The sequence below is a fragment of the Carcharhinus amblyrhynchos genome, chromosome 13 (genome assembly GCF_965287045.1).
Source record: "Carcharhinus amblyrhynchos chromosome 13, sCarAmb.v2.hapA, whole genome shotgun sequence".
NCBI lineage: Eukaryota > Metazoa > Chordata > Chondrichthyes > Carcharhiniformes > Carcharhinidae > Carcharhinus > Carcharhinus amblyrhynchos.
The window spans coordinates 66498636-66516888 of NC_137336.1; the positions used below are offsets into that span (position 1 = coordinate 66498636).

At 43.5% G+C, this 18253-nt stretch overlaps 1 protein-coding gene across 1 annotated transcript in view; it reads left to right on the forward strand.

Annotated features, from left to right (window-relative positions):
- The window catches only part of LOC145351562 (serine/threonine-protein kinase 32A-like), a 241343-nt gene extending 223367 nt beyond the window's left edge, over window positions 1-17976 (forward strand). Inside the window, exon 12 of the mRNA XM_080201156.1 lies at window positions 16862-17976. Coding sequence (XP_080057282.1) covers window positions 16862-16979 — 118 coding nt within the window. The 3' untranslated portion in view covers window positions 16980-17976. The remainder of the gene's footprint in view (window positions 1-16861) is intronic.
- The last annotated feature ends 277 nt before the right edge of the window (window positions 17977-18253 follow it).

Genomic DNA, 18253 nt, shown 5'->3' on the forward strand with positions numbered 1-18253 from the left:
CTGGAAATCCAATTACATCACATCCACAGGTTCCCCATAGTCCAATGCACATGTAATGTTCTCAAAGAATTCCACCAAATTAGTCAAACATGACCCACCCTTCATGAACCCATGCTGCATCTTACCAATGGGACAATTTATATCCAGATGTCTCGCTATTTCTTCCTTGATGATAGGTTCAAGCATTTTCCCTACCTTTTGGTTATCTGCCTTTTGTCTACCTTCTTCTTTAAACAGTGGCATCACATTTGCTGTTTTCCAATCTGCGGGCATCACCCCAGAGTCCAGTGAATTTTGGTTCATTTGCTATTTCTCCCGCCATCTCTTTTAGTACCCTGGGATGCATTCCATCAGGACCAGGAGACTTGTCTACCTTTAGTCCCATTAACTTGCCCAACACTGCCTCTTTCATGATAATGATAGTTTCTAGATTCTCACCTACCATAGCCTTCCTGTCATCAATTTTTGGCATGTTATTTGTGTCTTCCACTGTGAAGGCTGATACAAAATACCTGTTCAGTGCCACAGCCATTTTCTAATTTCCAGTTATTACATCCCCCTTCTCGTCCTCTAAAGGACCAATGTTTCATTTTATATATTTGTAGAAACTTCTGGTATTTGTTTTTATATTCTAGTTTACTCTCATAATCCACCTTACCTTTGTTTATAGCTTTTCTCATGGCTTTCTGCTGATCTTTAAAGATTTCCCAATCCTCTAGGTTCCCACTAATCTTTGCCACTTCGTACACATTTTCTTTAAATTTAATACCCTCCTTTATTTCCTTAGACATCCATGGCTGATTATCTCTTTTTCTACATCCTTCCTTATCACTGGTATATAAGTTTGCTGAGCACTGTGAAAGATTGCTTTGAAAGTCCTCCATTGTTCCTCAATTGTCCCACCATAAAGTTCTTGCTCCCAGTCTACCTTAGCCAACTCCTCCCTCATCCCTTTATACTCTCCTTTGTTTAAGCACAAAACGCTGGTATTGGATTTTACCTTCTCACGCTCCATCTGTATTTTAAATTCAACCATACAGTGATCACTTCTTCCAAGAGGATCCCTAACTGCAAGATCATTAATTATTCCCATTTTATTACACAGGACCAGATCTAGGATAGCTTGCTCCCTTGTTAGTTCCATTAATACTGTTCAAGGAAGCTCTCGCAGATACATTCTATGAGCTCCTCCTCAAGGCTGTCTTGACCAACCTGGTTTGACCAATTGATATGGAGATTAAAATCCCCCATGCTAATTGCTGTACCATTTTTACATGCATCAGTTATTTCTTTGTTTATTTCTCACCCCACCATGATGTCATATTTGGTGGCCTATAGACTACACCTATCCGTGATTTTTTTCTCCTTACTATTTGTAATTTCCACCCAAATGGATTCATCCTTTTTTTCCATAAAACCTATATCATCTCTCACTACCACCCTGATATCATCCTTAAATATCAGAGCTACCCCACCTCCCTTACCTTTCTGTCGGTCCCTCCAAACAGTTTGACACCCCTGGATAATCAACTCCCAGTTGTGACCATCCTGCAACCATGTCTCTGTAATGGCCAGTTAGCTGAGTAGCTTTTACAGAGAACCAGCACAGTCTTGACAGACCAATTGGCCCTTCTCCACTGTTACCATTCAGTGATTGTATTTTAACTGTCATTATTTTGATACATTGATAATTCGAATTAACCAGACATTGGGAAGCTTCCTTTGCAGAACAAGTGATCACTTTGACCTCTTGCAGTAAAACAGGAAGTCATATAGAGGCCGCATAGAAGGTCAGGCTGAATTAATAGGCTGGGCGAGGAATTGGTTAGAAATTAAATTGCATACCTAGCTGGTTTGGCAGCATCTTTGAAGAAAAATATGTTAATATTTTGGGTTCATGATCTTTCATCAGATTTTCAGCATCCGTAGCTTTCTGTTTTTCAATTAGAATTTGATTAGTCCTATTTTTGGCAATGATGATTCACAACTTTCCCATGGCCATTCAAATCGAGGTGGGAAACACACAATCGTCTGAATGATGATAGCATGAGCCCAAGCAGTTCCCACACTGATTCCTGTTCCCCAACACTGCCAGTGGCCTCAGCAGGAAGGCCCAGCAGCATTGTTTGCAGGCCACATGGTATAGCTAACCAGTTCTTAAGAGCAGGATACATCTTAGCTGGAGGTGAACAAAAATATTGCTTCAATGTAAACTATTGCAAAGTGAACACCAGGCCAGACAAAGATCCATTGTGCCAAAAGCAGAGAGACACCATGGTTCCAGAAAGCCAGAAGGTCTTCAAGGGCCACTTACAAAAAGCCAGATAGGTTAACTCCAGGAGTGTGGGCCCTAAGTCCTGACACCAGTCTCCCAAGGGTGTTGTTGACCTCTTACAGGAAGTCAGAGCCAGTGAACATATCTTCAGGTTCCCTGGGTCTTTGCAGGGAGGTCCCTGAGCCTTGGGTGGGGGAGTGGGGTACAGGACCAAGTATGGCAAAGTGTTGCTGTGAAGCAGTGAGAGAGTGGCTGGCAGCCATTTTCCACTTGTGCTCAGTGAACACCCAATATCCACAGCACTTATGCCCCTTGTCACCTTGTGACCTCACTCCCCCTCCTCCACCCCCAGACCATGTGCTGCACACAAAAGGATCCGACCTCTACGTGTACACAAACACACACTTAAAAACTTTTACAACAGAAAGCAGCAATCTTAGACCATGACCAACTGTATCCCAGATTTTTGCGAAGGAAACCCGTAAATGTCTAGTTACAGCATCACTTCCTTGTGCACATGCTGTGTAGCAGACAAAGGTCATTTTGCTTTCCTGTTGGCACTTTTTTTTATTCTTCCATGGGATGTGGGCATTGCTGGCAAGAGCAGCGTGTGTTGGCCCATCCCTAATTCTCCTTGAACTGAGTGGCTTACTTCGTCATTTCAGAATGCAGTTAACAGCCAACCACATTGCTGTGGGTCTAGAGTCATATATAGGCCAGACAGGTAAGGATGGCAAATTTTCTTCCCTGAAGGTTATTAGTGAACCAGACTGGCTTTTAGGACAGTTAATGATAATTTCATGGTTGCCATTACTGAGACTGACTTATATTCCAGAGTTTATTAATTGAATTTAAATTCCACCAACTATCGTGGTGGGATTTGAACTGCTGTCTCCACAGCTTGGATCTCTGGATTACAAGTCCAGTAACATTAGCACTATGCCACCGTCTCTCCATCTTGCAATTCATTTGTCAGATTTGTCCTGCATTTTGGGCCCCGTACCATTGCTTGTTTCATGGTAAATCCCTCACTGCTTAGAACAATGCAAGTCTTTCCGTCCCAGCACTAGGCAAGTTCTCACTTATTATCTTTTCACTCCTGGGGAACTGGTTTGAATCCAACCTACTCGCGGCCTCCAAAACTGGGATTGATTTTGTTTTGCAATCAAGGCCGGAAATTTGAGTTAAGATGTAGATTAGCCATGATTTAATTGAATGGTGCAAAAGACTTGAGAGGCTGAATGGCCTCCCCTTTTGCTACATTCTACATAGGCCTGTGCTTTCCTTGAGCTGGGATGCTTGATGCTGCCACAATTGGGAAAAGTGCACATATAAAATCCTTCAAAAGCTAAAAAGAAATCAGACACAGGGACCAATTAAACCAACACCTCACTTCAAAAAAAAGTTGTAACATTTTCTGATTGTCATGTTTTTCATGGAATTCTGAGAAAATAACCATTGCACGTATGACCTCAAAACCTGATGTCTCTCTGTGGGTAGCACAGTTGGATTCTGAGAATGATAGCAACCATCGCTCACACTAACAGTGTGATTTTCTGGAACATTATTTAATTTGACTAACTCAGTGCTGAGGCTGTTCAACTAATGGATTTTAAACTATCTTTTTCCCCCTGTAATCAACAGAAAATTAAATGACAATTCAAAAGCTTGTCACTCAGCAGGCCATTAAAGACAAGTTGCTCAATTTCATTTAATCACTCCGATTTCTTCAGCAAAAGACTGAAGTTTTCTTCTATAATGAAAAAAGCTGTAATTTGCAAGTCAGATCTGGGGTGCTGGGGAATCCCTCTCAGGACTTTACAGGTAAGAGATAATTGCACAGAAATGCAAACTTCCTCTGGGCAATTGCCCTGCACAGAAAACCAACTGAAAATGCAGTCTAAATCAGAAACTTTGGATGGCTGTTTTATAAGACTTCAAGTTTATTTATTAGTGTCACAAGTAGGCTTACGTTAACACGGCAATGAAGTTACTGTGAAAATCCCCAAGTCGCAACACTCCAGTGCCTGTTCGGGTACACTGAGGGAGAATTTAGCATGGCCAATGCACCTAACCAGCATGTCTTTCGGAAATTTGCTGATGACACCAAGATTGGTGGAATGGCAAATTGTGCGGAGGGTGTGGAGAGTCTGCAGAAGGATCTAGATAGGCTGGGTGAATGAACCAGGAACTGGCAAATGGAATTTAATGTTGGCAAGTGTGAAGTTGTCCACTTTGGTAGGAATAATGGTAGGAAGGACTGTTACTGACATGGCGAAAAACTGCAGCATGCAACGGTGCAGAGGGACCTCGGGGTCCTTGTGCATGAGTCGCAAAAACCCAGCTTGCAGGTGCAGCAGGTGGTCAGGAAGGCAAAAGGAATGCTGGCCTTCATAGCGAGGGGGATTGAATATATTGAATATATTGAATATATTGAATATTCTGGTCCCCGCATTACAAGAAGGATGTGGAGGCGTTGGAGAGGGTGCAGAGGAGGTTTACTAGGATGGTGCCTGGTATGGTGGGGAGGTCCTATGAGGAGAGACTGAGGGATTTAGGGTTGTTTTCGTTGGAAAGAAGGCGGCTAAGAGGGGATCTTATTGAAACATATAAGATGATTAGAGGTTTAGATAGGGTGGATAGTGATAGCCTTTTTCCTCGGATGGAGAAAGCTAGCACGAGGGGGCATGGCTTTAAATTAAGGGGGGGTAGCTACAGGACGGATGTCAGGGGTAGGTTCTTTACCCAGCGGGTGGTGAGGGATTGGAATGCCCTGCCTGCTGCAGTTGTAAATGCGTCTAGTTTGGGGGCGTTTAAGAGATCTCTGGATAGGTTTATGGACGAAAAGGGATTGGTATAGGCTAGTGGGTCATTGTTTTTGTAACTGGTCGGCGCAACATCGTGGGCCGAAGGGCCTGTTCTGCGCTGTAATGTTCTATGTTCTATGTTCTATGTTCTATAAAAGTAGGGAGGTTTTGCTGCAGCGGTATAGGGCACTGGTGAGGCCGCAGCTGGAGTACTGTGTGCAGTTTTGGTCGCCGCACTTACGCAAGGATATTTTGGCCTTGGAGGGAGTGCAGAGGAGGTTTACTAGGCTGATACCGGAGTTGAGGGGGTTGAACTATGAGGAGAGGCTGAATAAATTAGGCTTGTACTCGTTAGAGTTTAGAAGAATGAGGGGAGATCTCATTGAGACATATAAGATGATGAATGGGATGTATAGGATAGAGGTGGAGAGGCTCTTCCTACTCAGAAAGGACAGTAGGACTAGAGGGCACAGCCTCAAGATAAAGGGGGGGGCGGTTTAGAACAGAGTTGAGGAGGAACTTCTTCACTCAAAGGGTGGTGAATCTCTGGAATTCTCTGCCCGTTGAAGTGGTGGAGGCTGCCTCACTAAATATATTTAAGACGCGGGTTGATAGGTTTTTGATAGGCAAGGGGATTAAGGGTTATGGGGAGAGAGCGGGAATGTGGAACTAAGACACGACAGATCAGCCATGATCTTATTGAATGGCGGGGCAGGCTCGAGGGGCTAGATGGCCTACTCCTGCTCCTATTTCTTATGTTCTTATTATGTTCTTATGTACTGTGGAAGGAAACCAGAGCACCCAGAGAAAACCCATGCAGACACGGAGAGAACATGCAAACCCCACACAGACAGTGACCTGAGCCAGGAATCAAACCCAGGTCCATGGTGCTGTGAAGCAGCAGCGCTAATCATTGTGCCTGTATTACACCAATAGTTACCCAGAAAAAGTTAGTAGAATTAAAATGTCTTCTAACTTCTGGGTAACTATAGTCAGTGCACGGACAAGCCCTCCCCACGGGGCTCCCCACACACCTCCAAACTCTCAGGGGACTGCCCCCACACCCTGACAACCACTCCCAAATATCTGCCTCTGCTTCTCACTAACCACTTCCCCACATATCCCTTCCCGTTCGTGTAGGATTCCTTCCCACCACCCAGAATCTGCCACCCCTGCAAACCCTATAACTCCCACACAACTCAATTGAACCCCAACACCCTGTAGGGCAGCCCTTCCCACCACCGACCAGCGATTCTGCCCCGCTCTCCGGTTCCCTCGACCTCTGATTTTCCCTTCTGCCCCACAAATCCTATCCACTTCTCCCTGGCCTGTCGATCTCAATGGAACCTTTAGCTTTTCTGGTTTGCAGCAGCTAGTGAGGTAGGTGGCCTTCATGCCAATGGAGCTGGATGTCAAAGACAAGCTGCACTACCTCAATCTCACCCAGCATGAGTCAGAAGGGTGGGCAAGACTGGCACGGAGGAAAAGCCACGATGGTAAATGGGCACTGAGTGGCAATCTGATGCTGATTGCCAGTCTGAGGAAGTTACAGGCCATTAATATGCACATTGCCTGAACTTCAAACTCTGTATTTCTTCCAAAATGTAATAGTAAGCACAGTCTCGTTAACTGCCTGCTTGTTCTTGTTACGCGAGCTGATGCTTCAGAACTGTGGGCATTTTGAAAAAAGGGGGTAAAATTCCATAGAGGTTCTCCTGATCACTTGAGAGCCCTGGAGAATTGGTAAAAACAGTAGACGATCAGGAGAACCTTTGTGGTAATTCTACTCCTGGATATCAGATCCAGCCACCTCATTGTTTGCTATGATGATTGGGAAGAGTGGACTGATTTCAGCAATTGTCACTGATGTTCCGGATAGAGTGCTGAACTAACTGAGGTGTACAAGGTTATGAGGAACCAAGACAGAATAGATGGGGTTGCCCTGTTTCCTCTAGCGGAGAGGTCCATTATCGGATTTAAAGTGATTGGTAGAGAAATGGAGCAGAAATTAGAAAAAAACTTCTTCACCCGGCAGATGCTAGGTGCCTGGAATTAACTACCTGGTTTCCTTGAGACAGAAACCCTCAACTCATTTAAAAGGCAGCTGAAGTGCTGAAACCTGCAAACCTACAGACCAGGTACAGACCATAGTGGGATTGGAATGGCTAGCTAGTTTATTTATTTTATATTCTTCAGCCAGAGCAAACACAATAGACAGAATGGCCTCTTTCTGCCTATCTGTGGTTTTAAAGGAAGAAAGATTATAGAACTCCTTTCACTGCTTAAATAATCCCAAAGTGCTTTTCACCCAGTGAAGTATTTTTGAAGTGTAGTCATGGTTGTAATTTAGGAAACGTGGCAACCAATTTGCATAGCAAGTTCCCACAAACAACAATGTAATAATGACCTGATGCTCTGTTTTAGCTGTGTTGTTTGAGGGATAAATACTGACTGACCAGGATCTCAGGGAGAATTCCCGTCCTCTTTTATAAAGTAACACCATTGAACCTTTCATAGTAAGCACAGTCTCATTGACTGCCTGCTTGTTCTTGTTACGCGAGCTGATGCTTCAGAACCTGTGGGCATTTTGAGAGGGCGGATGAGGTCTCTGTTTAACATCTTTTCCTCAGGGCAGCACCTCCGACAATGCAGCATTTCCTCAGTACTGAAGGCAAATTATCATCGACTTCAGGAAGCGTAAAGAAGAACATGCCCCTGTCCGTATCAATGGGAATGAAGTAGAAAGGGTTGAGAGTTTCAAGTTTTTAGATGTTCAGATCACCAACAACCTGTCCTGGTCTCTCACACACACATACACACCACCCCCCCCCCCGCCCCCACCAATGCCGACACTATAGTTAAGAAAGTCCACCAACACCTCTACTTTCTCAGAAGACTAAGGAAATTCGACATGTCAGCTACGACTCTCACCAACTTTTGCAGATACACCATAGAAAGCATTCTTTCTGGTTGTATCACAGCTTGGTATGGCTCCTGCTCTGCCCAAGGAACTACAAAAGGTCATGAACGTAGCTCACTCCGTCATGCAAACCAGCCTCCCTTCAATTGACTCTGTCTACACTTCCTGCTGCCTCGGCAAAGCAGCCAGCATAATTAAGAACCCCACGCACCCCGGACATTTTATCTTCCACCTTCCTCCTTCAGGAAAAAGATACAGAAGTCTGAGGTCATGTTCCAACCAACTCAAGATCGGCTTCTTTCCTGCTGCTGTCCGACTTTTGAATGGACATATTTTGCATTAAGTTGATCTTTCTCTACACCCTAGCTATGATGTAACACTACATTCTGCACTCTCTCATTTTCTTTTCTATGAATGGTATGTTTTGTCCGTGTAGCATGCAAGAAACAATACTTTTCACTGTATGTTAATAAATGTGACAATAATCAAATGAAATCAAAAGAGAAAATCATGGAAAATCTCAGCAGATCTGGCAGCATCTGTAAGAAAAGAGCTGACGTTTCAAGTCCAAATGATTCTTTGTCAAAGCTAAAAATCATAGAAAGTGGGAGATATTTATACTGCAGGGTGAGGAAATGAAGGATGAGTCATAACCACAGAAACCAGGGGATAAGGCTGTGAGTGGCAGTCCATTACAGAGAATGGCCAAATGGCAGAGAAGCTGAAATCAGAGGGTAAGGTGTGGCAGATGAAGAAGTGGGGGGAGGATGGAGATGGACGGGGAAAAGGTAAAATTGAGAAAAGGGGGAGGAACGGTGGAGAAAAGGAAAGAAAAGGGAGGATAAAATAGAGGGAAAAAGTTGGGGGAAAAGAAAAATGAAGAAAGAAACAAATAAAAGGCAAAAAACAGTTCAAAATTAAATAAAATGAAAACAAAGGGCTTGGGTAGAACTAATCATCTGAAGTTGTTGAATTCAGTGTTGAGACCAGAAGGCTGTAAAGTGCCTAGCTGGAAGATGAGATGCTATTCCTCCAGTTTACATTGAGCTTCACTGGAACATTGCAGCACTAACAAATTATAAATTGAGTGAGCATAAGTGAGTCACTTCTAGGACTCAGCATTGAGAGGATGGAGCACTGGTTGCTGATTCTCTGGTTCCAGCAGTACTGGGCAGGTCTTGTCGATCTGTCTACATCACAAGCTAACTGTCCTGACTTTGCTCAAGACAGTAAGAACTGTTAAGACAGTTCATGATATTTCCTGTGAATGTCACTGGGTGAGAGGAGTGTGTGCTGAATCAGTGTGTGGGGTCCCCTCAAATTTTAGCCATATAATTGCCCTGCACAGCGAAGGCCTTGCACTTTTGTGGACATAAAGTGACTGTGGTAAAAGGTGGTGGTTGAGGGCAACCTAGCTCCGTGAAAATTTGGTCAGAAAGATGGCCTTCTAATTATCTAGCTGTGTCCAACATTGATCCATGAGTCCAGTGCTTGGAGAGAGCAACAGGGTATATATATTGTGAATGAATGGCACATTAGATTCAGGAAGGTACTGAGGTGGGTGTATTGGCAACTGTCAGTAGTGATCTTATAATGAAAGTTGGCAATTATTTACTTTCATCCTGGGACAGCATTATATTAATATTCACATCGTTCAAGCAACCTGATTACCAAATACAGTTGCAGCTGGGCACTCGCCCCACACTGCCCACATAAACTATCTGTGTACAACATGGTCGCGCACTCAAACAAGTGGCAAGTGGTCTAGCCAACATGGTAACACCATATCTATTCTTCCAACATTCACTGTGTATGAAACTGCTTGGTCACATGTAACAGTGAAAAGTCAATGGGGGCAATATTATGACCTTGCTGCGTCTGGCACAGATCGTGCCAATCCTAGAAAATAGCCTGAGGCCTAAAAATGGGTTTTGCACTTGGCGCCAAACAGTTTGCAATCATCTCAGTCCCTTTCTAATAATGTAGACATGCAAGATCAATTTGCATATTTAAGGTAGCTTTTATGCAGAACCCATTCAATGCCAGATTCACCCAGGATCTTCTGACTTCAGGCAAGACCAGCAAGAATCATTACACACCTCCATTAACGGACAACAAGCACAATGGCCATTCCAGGATCCCGGAGGCCATTAAAACCCCCAGGTGGCCAGAGATATGTCTGAGCATCAGACAGTGCCTACTGGGTACACTGACAACACCCACCTGGCACTGCAACTGTGCCAGTTGGGTACTGTCAGTGTGCTGGGGCAATGCCAACAGGGTGGAGGAGCCTGGGTGGGGTGCTAAGACAGGGGATTTGTGAGGGGGAGGTTATGCAGGAGTGGAGCATGAATGGGGGTATGTCAGGGGTCATGACCCATTGGAACAGCCCCAATGCTGGTGATTCATTTTGGGGAGGGGGGATAGAGAAACATGCCACTGATAGTGGGGTTACCGATGTTTGTGGAGAGAAGGTGGTGGTTCTCACAGTGCACTATATAATTGTGACACCCTCCCAGAATGGCACCCAAGCACTTTGCAGCCAGGCTCACTGCTGTGTTTAGGCCCCCCTCCCCCCACCTGATAACTGGCACAAAATTCGCCATTCTCCAAAAAGTGACTCAATGTGGGAAGATTGCGGTCCAGACCACGCTTGATGAACCGGCGCAGATTGCTCTGGTATTCTCATCATTATGAAACTTCCGCCCAATAGTCCCAAATAAATTTCCTCATTGTAATTACCAACTCCCCATGAGAATCTTCTTGATTAATCACTTTGCTGCAAGTGGGAACTTGTTTGTGCAAATTGGCTGCTGCATTTGCTACAGTGACTACACTTAAGTTCTTCATTGGCTGTGAGGCTCTTCAGGACATCTCAATGTGTTATATAAACAGGTCTTTGACTGCAGTCTTCCAGCCGCCTTGTGACAGGAACCGCTGTGGGAGACTTGACAGCCCTGCCAAAATTCCATTGACTTGTGGCAGTATCGGATATTCCTCGAGGTGAGCGGGTCTGGAAAATCCTGCCCCGGGGTGGAAGGCAGTAAGCTTGTGGGCAAATGGATAGTTGGCCCTTTCTCTCAGACACTAACACCCTTCCAGTACTTGCTTTTTGTTCATTCTCTCCCTTTTCCTTCACTTGTCCAATCCTGACACACTGAAGCACAGCATTCAATATCTTGGCAGGTAGGATGTGCAAAAGTGTATGGAACTTGCACCATTTTTCTGAAATACATTCTGAAGAGCAAAATCATACATATTGAACAGAATAATGATCCCAACATTGATCTCTGCAGGATACCATCATATGTAACCATCTGGCCCCAGAAGCAACCACTCCGCTTCATTATCTGTACTTTAACAATTCTCTGCACATCCCATTATAAAAGCAGAAGTCATAAATCAGGCAATATTTCTGGCATGGCAAACAGTAAACATTTCAGATTTGTCACCTTTCATCGTGTTTGCTTTAATAACACGTATCTTTGTTTTATTAACAAGCTTTTTATGGAGCAACTTATCAAATGCCTTCTGAAAATCTATAAACGGCACTTCTTTTATCAATATATTTACCTTTGTCAGAGCCCTGTGAAATCTTTCAAAGATGACTTGCAAATTCATGGTTATTAAGTGAATATTCCATTCCACATTACCCACACCTAAACTCAGACAGATAAGTCTGTCATTACCTGGGTTTAACTTTTTCTAAACTGTGGGGATACTGTCCTCTTTTACTCAGTTGGCTGCACACAGAGTTCGCTATTTGTTTATCATCTGACACAGGCAATTAAGTATATTTGTCTTGGCTGAGAGCCTGCCTTATGTCTCCTCCTATTTGTGAGTGAGAATGGGCACTTGTGCCTGAAGGCTCCAGTTCACTTCCCTTTTTTGCCACTGGTTCTACTGCCTTTTCCTCTCCCACCCAAGGCAAAGCAATGTCTCAGTGGGTGGCTAAGTTAGGTAAGAGGCAACAGACCACAATTACCTTTGACGGTAACTATACATTCTGCACCCTCTCCTTTCCTTCTCTATAAACAGTGTGCTTTGTCTGTATAGCGTGCAAAAAATGATACTTTTCGCTGTGTACTAATACATGTGACAATAATAAATCAAATCAAATCAAGACCTGTCAGTTGGTATTGCAACCATCAGAAACCTCTGGCACTGCCTGTTATTGTTCTGATCTTCTTGGCTATTGTCCAATGGGCCATCAGACAGGAATAATCTTCAATCCCAAAGAACATTGACTGTTGTAAGACACAGATGATCATGACTCTTTGCAGTCACATACATGATTTACATGCCAACTCCATGTTAATGGATTGACACCCATGCTGCCCATGATGTGGGCAGCATCGGGGAGATCAAAGTCCAGGTGTGTTGACCAATAAATGCCGACGCTTGGTGGAAAACTAGATCACAGTAATTGTATCTCATGGTGTTGGCCAGTTTGTAAAGGACTAAGGTACATCATTATCAACATCCATAGAGAGAGAGAGAGAGAGAGGGAAACAGTTAACATTTCAGATCAAAGAATTAACCTTTCGTTTCAGCCTGAAAAGTTGGCAAGGGAGATTTCTGCCCCATTTTTGGCAAGCAGGAAAGCTGGAGAGGGCGTAGAATCAAGTGGGAGTCCCAAAATGGCATTTACACCAATGAGATTTCCCTACTTGATTGTCAAGATTGAACCTGGGTGAGGCATGCCACCCTTTCTTATGTCAATGTCTCGGAATTCCTAAGCTTACACCATTGTGAGAGCAACAACACCACATGGATTCCAGCAGTTCAAGAAGCTCTCAGTACACACCCTCTGTCATCTGACTTCTTCTCCACTGATGCAGTTCATAATGAAAACTGCAATTACTTTGATTATCTGTGACTTTTAAAAGACTTGCAAAAATCTTGCTTTTCCCCATTGCAATATTATAGTGGTCAATTGAATCTTTCACTCCCACATTGATTGCTATCAATGAGGCATTAGGAATGAACAAGTTAACTTTCTCAGAAGGCTAGACACTTCAGCCACCCTGTTCTCTGCCACAGAAGTCGGGAGAGTCTGGCTTCCTTAATTGTGGGATATCAGTCAGTAGGTAGTTCAGGTTGGGGGGTGAGGGGCAGGTGATGGGGGTTGGGGGGGGGCGGAGTGAGTAGGATGGTAAAGCCCTTCACTAAAAGAAATAAATATTCCTCAAGCAAACTCCACAGTAAAGGGGCTGCTGAGTGTATTTTTCTTTTATATATAATGATTTTCTTGGGTTCTGACTGTGATTCCGATCAGGACACCAGGTTAAAGTCACCTTCAGTGGGTTGTTGGCAAGTCACAGTTGGAGTGTGGCAAAGGATTCTCAGAGCTGTTGTTTGTATTGTACTGAACTGAAAGCATTTCCATGCTTTCCCGAGCTCTTCAGAGAATTCCACCAGATTATGTCATTACAGGCTGTTGCAATAGGTACAATTAAAACGTTAATGTAAGTGATTTACAGAGGAAATTAGCACTAGAGCAAAGTTCATGAAAAGTCAATGCTTTAAAAGACAACAAAGCAACCACAATCCAGATACTAGAGGCCTTTCTCAGAATAATTGTTGTGCTTCTTATATAGCTTCTCCTGATGCTGTATTGGCAACATCACTGTCTCCTGACAGTATCTGGTCACCTCATCCAGTGCGTTGCAAAACAAAGAAAAATGTGAGGATGATGACATTTACTGATCATTCAGCTTTCACTTAAGGCAAAGAAGTTGCATTGATATTGTTTTTAATTCAGATTCTGTGAACCAGTTGTCAGTGTCACACTCAATAGCTGCTTGTTTATGAGCGACTCCCAGGAGTCTGTAGTCTGCCAATCACTCTCGGGAGTTTGTCTTGAGCCGACTCCTGGAGGGGCCACTGTCCCTTCCAGAGATCCCAATATCCATGATCCCACCATAATTCTCTCCTAGGAGTCAACTGCCTTTGTGCCAGTCCCACCAAGGTACATCTTTGAACTGTTCCATGGAATGTGCAGTGTATAAGTTACTGTGGTGTGCATTCCATCTGTGAGTTGTCTTTTTGGCATTCCTAGCACAGGCTACATCTATACTCACTTAGGATGGACATGGGGTGTCCTGAGCAAAATCGTAAGAAGCAACTCCCTCTATCCCACTCTCCTCCACCACTTCCAGTGGGGAACTCCAAATCTGGACTTCAAAGACCCCCTGATCCTTTCCCAGTTTTGATTATAGGGTTCTTCATCCTCCGTATAATACAACCTCTCTAGATTAATTGTTCCCAGGCAACATATGTAGTTTAACATGTGCTTCAGTCAATCTCCATAATATGACAATAAGTAAATAACATGCCTATGACTGAATGCACAAAACAGGGAACAGCAAATTGGCAGCAAGTTATACACTACACTGGATTTTCTTCTCCATTGAGTTTAATGTGTTAAATGGGTTGTTGATGTTGCCCAATTTGCATTGTCGCTCCTCAGATTCTTCACCATTTGCAACTTTGACACAATCAGTTCAGCAGAACAATGCGGAACTTCTGAGGCTTAGTTGCAGCACTCTCTTGCTGAGTCATAAGGCTCCAGGGTCACGTCTAGGACTTGAGCAAAAATAATCAAGGCAGACACTCAAGTGTGGTCCCGAGGTGTCCTTTCAGATGAGATACAATGCTGTTAATAAAGGTGGATTGCTGCTACCTTTTCCCACCCCAACTAATTTTCCAGAAACCACATGGTGTTCAAGCAGTGGTCAGCGCATGTCCTCGAGAAAAGAAGACGGTGAATCCTGTTGGATGGTTCCCTGAGCAGGCTGTCAGTGTCATCTGGCAGAATGCCTCATCATCAGAACTTACAAACAAGCACCAAAATCTGGCTTGGCTGGTGGTGAGAAGGGCACTTCCTATCAGATCCTTCATGCACGCTCAAGGTCTCAACACCACCGCATGCTGCCCTCAAAGCGGCTGCAGGTGTGATGAAAAGGTCGCATACCTCCTTGTCGAATGTACCTTTGCAAAGAAGGTCTGGAGTGAGATGCAGTGGTATTTGTTGAGATTCATCCCAAGCAGCTCGGTGACGCAGAACTCTGTGCTCTACGGGCTGCTTCCAGGCCCACACCGAGACAAATATCAACTGCTACTGGAGGGTCATCAACTCAGTGAAGGATGCACTTTGGTCCGCCCAAAACTTGCTGATATTCGAGGGCAAAGGTTTGTCCTCAACCGAGTGTTGCAGATTGGCACATTCCAAAGTCCAGGACTACGTGCTGAGGGATGCTCTCAAGCTTGGGGCAGCCACCATAAAGGCACAATGTGGAAAGGCCACTGTTTAAAGCCTTTCAACCAAGGCAGACCGAGGGGGCCAGTAACGGTAGAACACCCTCAGACTTCATAACTATGTGCTAATCTATAAAAACAACAACACACAGTGAAATGCGATGAATGTATATAGTTTGAAGAACAGAATTGCAATGAATATCATTTCTTTCAACTGAACACCATAAAGTAATGTAAATATGATTGGTCTTTTGCACTGTTTGTAATTATCGGAATTGTTCTTTTGCAGTGGTTTAGTTTAGAGTATTTATGAATAAAGTATATTTTTGAAATAAAAGAAATCTAAGTCTTAAAGAAAAAACTATCCGTGGCATTTTTAGTAACCACCAGACACTTTTTCTGAAGTGTGGTCACTGATATAGGAAACAGTAGCAGTCAATATACACACAGCAAATGCTGAACATGGCTTTTTAAGTGCTTCTTAAGGTGAGGTGAGTGGTGGGAATGGGTTTGGGGGAATGGGCTGAAAGGTGAGTTCGAAATGTTACCTCACCAGTACCTGGAGCTTGCATCAAAATTTTCCAACCTCTTCAAAGGATTTTCCCACCAAAACCCTCTCACCTCCCACCTCCTCAATGTGTCACATGCTGGCACTTTGCATTGAGATGCTCTGTCCTTGAAGTTTTAGCGATAATGCACTTTCTTCGACTCTGCTTCCAAAATGTTTCCATTTTCTACATTAGCCTCTCTGTGGTTCTGAGTGAGTACTAAACCCATTAGAACTCATGGAGACTTTTGCTACCAGCAGAGGGAGCAGATCGCGAGGTGGAGCTGAATTGAGATCAAGTTCGAGAATATATATATTCAAAGAATCATCGAATTATACAGCACCAAGGAGACACTGAGCCCATTGTGCCTGTGATAGCTTTTTGAAAGAGCTACCCAATTAATCCCACTCTCAATTTGCAGAAAAAATGAGAGAAAGCAGCATGTTTCTGATACATTGGATAAGAAGCCCAGGAATTTGCTCAGCTCTTAACCAAAGGAGCACTTGCCTTATTTGTTCCCTGCTCACACAATCACTGAGCAGCTCGTTCCATGTTTGATGCTTTGGGTAGTCACCAGATTGAAGCCCTGCGCACTTGATAGCATAGAGCTCACACACTCATGATCATCACTGATGCAAAGCATCAAACAACTAATCCCATTCTTCCATGATGTGCGCAATGTATTATTCTGCTGTTAAGGAGCTACTTAATGTGTCCATTGAAGGCCATACCCTGGAATGATTGTGCCATTTTGAGACCAGTTAGAGGACAATTGTTTTTGGGAAGACCATTAGATAACAGATTAGCTTTCTTTCTTTGCTTCTTTCTTCAGTATGACTCCCACGGTCAGTTTGAAGGTTATTTTCTGCTCATTAGCAGGTTACTCTGTAAATCAAGTTGCCTTATTTTTAAAGCTACTCTTTTGGATAAAGAGATAATTGTTTTGTTCTTTCATTACCCTGACTTACTTGCTGTCTGAAAAGGGAACACTATCGCTATGAGTCACTTCCTGAACAGCTAACAGTGCTTCACATTTCTATTTTTGTTTCAGGCTCAAACAAAATCCAAGTCAGCGAAAATGCACAGCAGACATAGAGGAGCATCGGAAAGAGGAGGATGATGGGAAAAACAACAACGTAATAAAGACGACTCACACGCAGCCATGTTAGATTAGGCACTGGGAGCATGGCACCTCTGGGACCTTCGAAACTAGATAGGAAATATGCAGTAGATCTATTCATAGTACATGTCAGTCCTACTCATTAAAGAAGCATTGTCATAGCTGCTGCCATGGCTCAGTGCTGAATGTAGTGTGGCACTGAGCAATTACAGACCTGAAGATCCCGGGTTAAATTCCTGACATTTGCTGTGGGAACTTGCCTCGGCTGTGCTAGCAGGTGAGGGGGTGCTCCAGTTGACCTCTGAGTAAGAAGAGTGGGGAATGCGAGCAATCACAGCCTTCCAACTGGGCAAGTACATGAGGGATGACTCTCAGACAAGCGACCGGGTGGGCTGCCAGTTATATATCCGAAGAGAGTAAGCTCCTTAAAGAGAATAAAGGGGAAGATTAGGCAATCTTTGTGAAGTACTCGGTCACATTTTGTTTTGAAGAGAGATAACAAAAGGAAAAATACTGCAGCTGCTGGAAATCTGAAAAATGCCCTGAAAATGCTGGAAACACTCAGCAAGAGAGAGAAATAAAGTTAATGTTCAGATCGATAAGCTTTCAACAGTAGATTGATAATGTTAACTCTGTTTCTCTCTCCACATGGTGTTGCCAGACTTGCTGAGTACTTTCAACATTTTCTGTCTTTATAACAAACCAGAAGAAACATACATCATTCCCTTCACAATGATGTCACTCACAAGTGATCAGAAGGTTATTGAAATAAGACAAATAAGACTCCTTTAATCATGTGCATTGACTAAGTGATAAAACTAATCCTTTTGTGCAAAGTAATGTAACCAGCTTAGCTCAGCACCAGATCAAAACATTAGGTACATTTGTTACAGAGTCAGAGTGAGAACCTGCAGGAAAGGCCATGAACTCATTGCTGAAGTAAAACACCTCAGTTGACAATAAGGACTTGGACTCTGTACAGCTGCCCTGCACCTTAATCTACTATATTCTGTCTTTATACTAAGAAGTTTGTTTTGTCACTGACGGCCACAGCCCACCATCAGCTTTGAAGATATGTCTCTAGGGAATGCAATAGAACAGTTGGTTTTCCAGGCTTCGGGTTTACACTTGTCCATTTCTGTTTCTGGATGTTTGTGTTAGCAACTACGAAAAATGCAGTTTAAAAAAGTACACAAACTAAAGACTAATGTACTACAAAGCTTTTCACAACCAATGGTGCATTTTTTTCACTGAAATAAATTATCTAATGAGAATTCAATGTCTGCCAAAATAGAAAAATGTTGCTTGTTGAAACTTCCTCTT